General features: G+C 44.9%; 1 protein-coding gene across 1 annotated transcript in view; it reads right to left on the bottom strand.

The window, feature by feature from the left end:
• Positions 1 to 7,404, bottom strand: part of celf2 (cugbp, Elav-like family member 2) — a 48,461-nt gene that overhangs the window by 20,684 nt on the left and 20,373 nt on the right. The window contains exons 4-5 of the mRNA XM_053415484.1: positions 7,231 to 7,355; positions 1,032 to 1,193 (exon numbers count right to left, since the gene is read on the bottom strand). Of these exons, the coding sequence (XP_053271459.1) occupies positions 1,032 to 1,193; positions 7,231 to 7,355 (287 nt within the window). The remainder of the gene's footprint in view (positions 1 to 1,031; positions 1,194 to 7,230; positions 7,356 to 7,404) is intronic.

The following is a 7,404-nucleotide window of genomic DNA, read 5'->3' on the forward strand; positions in this document are numbered from 1 at the left end:
CCGTAGAGCGAGGGGGGGGGGAATGAGGCATCTTAAAACAAAGAAACCCAATAAGTTCCCAATCAAACAAATTACCAGTTGAGCTTCTGCTGCAGCCGTTCGCAAATTGGGGATTTGTGGAGTCCCGGGGGCCCGAGCGTCCACCAGACAAACACCTTCTTGTGTAATTCCACCAGAAGCCCCGAGAATTTATCACTATTATATCTTCTATTGAAAAATTACTCTGAAAACAGGTTTTTACTGCTCGTGTTTCTAAATATTAACCTTTGTACCAAAAACATGTAAGGCTATCTAATGGGATTTTTAATGTTATATTTTAAGGAATTACCTAAAGCTATGATATAGTAAAAATAAAACAATACTGTTAAGAAAAATATAACTAAACTATGAGTTAATTGAGACATACAGTATCGTGTATGAATTGTGGTTTTGTTAAATATTAAAAATGTAACTTCCTGTCACTGTAAAAATAAAAATTTTGAATAGATACTGAAGAACAATTAAAATATGTTCTAGTATTTTTAGTATTCTATAAACTCACACACTTTCCATACAATAAATAATTCTATAAAGTTGACTAAATACTTCCCTTAGGGTCTTTTTTATATTTACATTATTTCAGTATTTGAAAAAGGAATCTGTAGAATAATCAGTTAATTAAATATCTTGTTCTTTCTGCAGAAACATATTGACGGGATGCATAATTCTTGAAGATGACTTCTCATGGAGAATTTTAAGTTTAATTTTCCCTGGTGGTAAATCATTGAGATATATCTTTGTCTTCAGAGACCTCATTTCCCCACTGCACCCCCTCGAGGAGGGGGGGGGGGGGGGATGGAAGGAGGGAATAGTGGCAGAAATCAAAGAAGAAAAGAAAGAGGGGGAAAGGAAAAAAGAGGTGTTCTGGGACTTTTTCAAGTTGAAAGTTTTTGGTTTGGGGCACTGACTGCGGCGGCGTTGGCCATGGGGCTGCAGTAAGGGGCGGAGGAGGAGGTGGTGATGATGGTGGGCGACGCGGCGGCTCTCCTTACAGCCAGATACTGGGGGGTGAGGCCGCCCAGGCCGGTCAGGCTCCCCCAGGTGGTCGCACTGTTGAGCTGCTGCATCTGCTGCGCCAGCTGCTGCTGCAGACGCCGCTGCTCCTTGTCCTTCTGCGTGTCGGCGAACTTCACCACGATGGGAGACGAGCAGCCCTGAGGGGGAGGAAGAGGAGGAGGAGGAGGAGGAGGAAGAGGAGGAGGAGGAGGAGGAGAGGAGGAGGAAGAGGAGGAGGAGGAGAAGAGAGGAAGAGGAGGAGAAGAAAACACAAGACAGAGTTATGGAACTTGAAACTTGGTCAAAATAAAGGCTGCAAATAATTAAATGATAATGACTCATATTATGTATCCTTATTATAAAGTCAAGCAATTTTCTATATGGGATGATTATATGATGACACACACACACACACACACACACACACACACACACAGAAGGACTTAGAAAACTGATTCCACAAAGACCAATCAACACAAATTTTCATTTTTAAAAACTGTGCATCAGCAAAAAAGTAAAGAAAAAATAATCTATTTTCAATTAAAACCTCACACACACACACCCACTAACAAATGCACACACATGCACACACTAGCTGACACGGGACACACACACACACACACACACACACACACACACACGGAGTCACAAAGGAAACTTGACTCTAAATCCAGTGGGGCTCTCGTCTTCCCACCACAAGGGCTCAGTTATCTCAGAGTCCAGAATGGTTTCACCAGAAACAGATTTCCTGTGTTCTCCAACTATTTCATCACCTCGCAGGGAGAAAGACTTGGTGCGTGTCTGTGTGGGTGTGAGTGTGTGTGTGAGTGTGTGAGAGGGAGAGAGAGAAAATTAGATAAAGTGACTGGGAGGCTGAAGAAGAGGTTGAGAGGGTAAGAGGAAGATTTTGAGATCTGTACAATTATAAAAAAGTGTATTTAATCGAGTGTGTGTGTGTGTGTGTCGGTGTGTGTGTGGAGCTGAGTAACATATCAAACATCTAATACACACTCGTACTTACAACTATAACTTAAAAGAATAAAATCCCACAATGCACCTGATTAGAGCTGCAGCCCAGCGATGTCAAGTGTGTGTGTGTGTGTGTGTGTGGTTAATGTGTCTGCATGCATGTGTGTGTCATATGTGATCATTATGTAGAACAAACGTGGGATGTCTTTTATCAGGTGGTTTTAGGACACAGGCTGAAAATAAAGATGGACGACTTGATGGTAAAAGTGAAGCCAAATCATCTTGATCGCCCCCTAGTGGCTGGCTGCAGTGTAGTTCATAATTCACGCCTCCTTCATGTTGGCAGATGGGCCAAAATTAAAAAGTAGGCACCTCTCTATGTTCAGGTTTTCATGCTTCTGATTAATTTGGGTTTAATTAGTTATTCAATGGTGTAGTATCTTTATCTCTATACTTCATCCGGCCACCAGGGGGCGATCCAGATGAGTCCTACACATTCTGATGATAGTTCAATATTACATTCCCAGTCAGGGAAGTAAATACGCAATAAGATGACAAATAAAGGGAGTAAAATAAAACGACAGCCTCCTGGTAGGTTGTGTGTTTTTGACAGTGTGTGTCTGTGTGTGCCGGGTCCCGACTCTATCAGCAGAATGAGTGTGTCTCCTTTCTGGTGACGCCGGGGCCGTCTTCACCGCGTCTCTCCACCAGTCATCGGCCCTCTCGGCTCCGAGCGCTGACAGATAAGAGGAGACGACGGGAGAATTGCATTTCGGGGGGGGGGGGGGGGGGGGGGGGTGTCAGTTCAGGGGCCTCGCCGTTCGATTCCCCCCGAGACGGGAGCTCCCCGATCCCGCTCGGGCTAAATATCTCATTACTCCGGCTGACACCCAGCGAGCCGGGGGAAATTCAGCCCCAGAATGAGAGTCCTGCCCTGGGAGCGGGGCCGAGGACGAGGGGCCCCTGTGATTCTGGTTCTACCTTAAAAACCTCTTTAAAGGAGCACGTGGAATTTTTTCTCAGGTCTCAACTTCGGCCTGAAAAGACGAGAAGACGAGCGGCGACTTCAACCGTCTGTCGGTTCCACTCAGAGAAACAAATCACCATTGATTTCACCGGAGGGGGATTATTCAATAATTCATCACAGATTAGCAACAGCTTGAAGTTTCATAAATCAGACGCAGCGTGACTCCGGATAAAGAAAAACATCCCTGACCAAGAAAAATAAAATTTTTACTGAGCTGCTTTTTGAGTTTTCACATCAATCCGAGGACGACATTGAACTAGATGTTATTTTAAAAGTGTTTACATCCATATTTACACCAGATATATTTATGTTTTGTAATTAAGGGTAGTTTTTCATCGTTAGTGCTGTAGGATTATTGTATTCTTAAATAAATGACAGATTTTAACGGCTGCTGCTTCACATTAAAAGTTTCCAACCCGGAGAACACAGGGTTGAGTTTTATTGTGAAGGAGACACAGAAAAAGGCTGATTCCCTGTTTGTTTGTGAGATAACCCAATAAATGGGTCAAGGAAGAAGACAGGAAGTAATTTTTCAATCTCTTTAAAATTGTGAGATTATTAGTTTTGGAAATCCGGTGCAGATCCAAATAAAATCGATAGAATCAGTCCTCATTAAAACTTTGATTTACTTGTTTGAACTGTAAACAGATAGAAATCTGCTACGTTTAAAAAAACCTGCCAAATTTTAATATAATTTACAAATTCAGATTTGGTTTTTTAATCGACCATTGTATTGAGACCTCCACAAATCGTCATCATCCGTGATCTCTTTGTCTTCCGAGCGCTCGAGGAGCCGCGGATGTGTTATCGTTGTGTTTGTTGTCGATGGGCGTCTTGTGAAAATCCTGCTGCTCTTCAATTATACCTCATGTTGTGTTAAAACTAAATCTGTAACCCAGCTGATTTGATTTCAATTGGCCACTGTTGAACGAAAACAGCAGGGGGCGATGTGATGGCTCTACCTCCGCAAGTATTTCACGAGTCTCCGGCAGATTGTTAACACCTGAAAATACACGGAATCCAACAATAACAGTAACAGTGTCATTCAGCGGAGGATTGATAATTCACACTCATAAAAGCTGTTGCTCCTGTTTTGGTCTTAAATAGTCTCTGGTTTCAGATATTGTAATAATAACATGTCATTAACTTCGTGTCGGTGGTGAAGCGTCCATTAATTTTCTTTATCTGCAGACAGCGTCTCTCCAGAGCTGCACAGCTTTCGCTTCTCAACAAAGTGAAGTTTCATCAGGAGGACGATTCTACGGGAGTTTAAAGTTATTTCTGTTTTGCAGTTATCAGATATGAGACTCACAACTTAACCTCATATAAACTTATTAAAGTGTTTTCATCGTTTAACAGCTCGACTGACCCTCAAGAAAACTTTTGTTGGATTTCTTTAAAACTTCTTCATATTGGGATTTGACATTCTAGAGCGACAATGAGCAACAGCGCCCTCTAGAGCCTCCCGCTAACCCAACTTTGATTAGATACGTGTTTAAATCTTCATATACACACACATACTGTATATATATATTTAATCTTATTATTAAGTGCAGTAAACGTTAAATAATTATTCAACTGTTCACAGGCCTAAGATGACAAGTTCCAATATCCTGAGTATTTCTACTATTATTTTCTGAACTTAGTTTGTTTTATTTATATTATTTTAACTCTATAAAGCTGCCTTAGATACAGTGAATGCTTCTTTACTAGTCAGAATAATAAGATATCATTGAAGACCAATATAGGAACATGATTAAAGTCTATTCCTCACTTCTCTCAGGATTGAAAGTGGAAACATTCTCCCTGTTCAGCTGATTTAAGGTTAAGAAGTTTCATGTCCTGGTCTCACACTCCACCTGTGATTGACAGGTGTCCCATGATGTCCTGACAACCTGTGGTCTCAGTCTGACACCTCAGACGTAGCAATAAGCTCCTGGTGTAATTATCATATCCAAACCTTATAACGATGTAATAACACCTTGTTGGCATAAAATAGAAAAACCTCAGCACCTGCTCCGGTTTGACCTCATCCACCAAAAACTTTTTTTTGCGGAACTTTCCAGACTCGCCACGGACGTAACCAGGAGAGTGCACTCAGCCAATAAATGCCCCCCCCCGCTCTAATGCTCCCCGAGGCCGAAATCTGGCACACAACCACGGAGAGAGAGCCTCACACATCACTTCCCGTCTTTCCCCAGATGTTTAGAAGCACTCACACAAGCTGAACTTATAAGCTGCGCTCGGTTTACCTTGAAAATCAATCTCACGCAGCTTTCAGGAGAGTTTCTGTGCTGTGAACCTTCTCCGTCTCATCTATTTACCACTCACGCAGCCTTTTAAATGTCAAACCATGTCGTCTTCCGCTAACTAACGGGACAGCGGGGGGGCTCTGTTAGCGGCGGGGGGGTTCTCTGAGCACGTTGCTTTGACCTAATGTTCCAACAACAACGCGCCAGAAGAACAGGGAGAGATTCACAAGCTGCTCCGTGAACTGCAGCACACAGAGGGAAATGTTCCAGAGAGAAGGAGACGCTGACGTCCACTTGGAGTTTGAACATGTCTCGGACATTTCCCTGTTGTAGTGAACGTTTCTGAGCCGGACAATCTCCTGCTGCTTCTTCATGTGCGAAAGGAAAATCTCCAGAAAATCTCCAGACCTTCATTTATTGGACATTTTCTGGAGTTTCGGTCAGAAGAGTCCAACAGGACGTTTTTGGAGGGGTGTCCCTGAACTCTATTTAGACCCTGGTTCCTGATATGACTCCATCTTGGTATCATCCATCTTTTTAATCGTTGTCTGACCTCATGCCTTGATTAATCTAATCTTATGTTTTTGTCCATTTCCATCGCTTCTCTTCAGCTCAGTTGACGGTTGTGTTTGTTTTATACTTCAACACACCTCTCTCTCTCTCTCTCTCTCTCTCTCTCTCTCTATCTCTCTCTCTCTCTCTCTCTCTCTCGCTCTACTCAAGCCTTTGTCTGAATGTCCTCCAGCGATTGTGCGTCCGTGGCGAGGGGGCGTGTGCGTGTGCGGCGAGGGCAGGACAACATGCGAGTGTTCCTCTAAGTGTCATGTGCTGTTGATGGAACACCGCACAGGGGTGGAGTAAGGGGGGGGGGGGGGGGGGGGAGGGCCGAGGGCTAAATGAGTCTTTATAACCAGAGTGAATAATGCAACGCACACAAATCAACACAAACCCAACACAATGAAGCCGAACCCACTTCTCCTCAAATGTCTTTAGAGGTTGGACAGTGAATTACCTGTCTCGCTCGTATCCACTTTCATTACGGCCGTGACATTCAGCCGGCGGACGCCTGCACCTGAATGTCACGGCTGTAATGAGAATGGATATGACAGTGACAGGGCCATCGACGAGTTGGGCCCCCCCCCCCCCCCCCCCCCCCCATCCGTGACATGTGCCGAGGAAAAAACCACACACGAACACACAAACACTCAAACGCACAATCTCGCTCTATCGGAGACAGTGGGGTGCAATAGAGCCAAGACAATAACCCAACTCTATTTACCAGACCTCATTCCCTCATTCGGACCCAAAGTAATTACTTTTAAATTGCAAAACTGAGGAACATTAACAAACGGATGCGGCAATTCAGGTTCTGCCCGAGGCTACACAGCGAGTTCTCAAATGGAAATGAAGGTGTTTTGTCCATTGTCCACCGCAATATCGTTGTGTTACGGTTTTAAGCCTTTTCCCTCCGTGCGTCCGATAAGAGCTGGGAACACTGGGAGTGTTTACTGGTCCCATTGTGGCAGACGACTGCTCAGAGCGAGGATAATTCTGGCTTAATATCAACGCCGCTGGTGGAGAGAGTCACTCCTTCTCGTCGGGAAAGACACAACTACTTCACCAACACACACACACACACAGGACGACAACGTGAAAGAACACACACGGAGGGCGGAGTGTGGCGTTTTTTCCACCGTGTCCGGGTCACGGCACATCAATAGCAGCCGTGATTACCATGATCAGCTCTAATGAGGGGGCGCCGGGGGTGAACGCCACTCATCTCTTTTCCTTTAACACAGCTTGTTATTACCACTTTTTGTCTCCCTGTCCGACTCACACACACGCACGGGCGCTTCACAGTTGTCGCCGCGCACCGTGTAATTCTCTCCCGATCGCAGGCCTGTCATCCCGCCCTGACAATACTGACAAGGCCCCCCCCCACCCCACCCGAACCAGGAGGTGGGAGCACAGAGCAGCGGCGGCCCCAGTCTCCATTAAGGCGCGGCTGGGGGGTCGCTGTGCAGCTGATGAGGTCGGTGATGTCACCTGGGCGCCGCGGCTGAGGTTCTGCTCTGTGTCTCACGGTTTGGAGACTTTACAAAGGTTCAGAAATCTGGGACC

The sequence above is a fragment of the Pleuronectes platessa genome, chromosome 22 (genome assembly GCF_947347685.1).
Source record: "Pleuronectes platessa chromosome 22, fPlePla1.1, whole genome shotgun sequence".
Lineage (NCBI taxonomy): Eukaryota > Metazoa > Chordata > Actinopteri > Pleuronectiformes > Pleuronectidae > Pleuronectes > Pleuronectes platessa.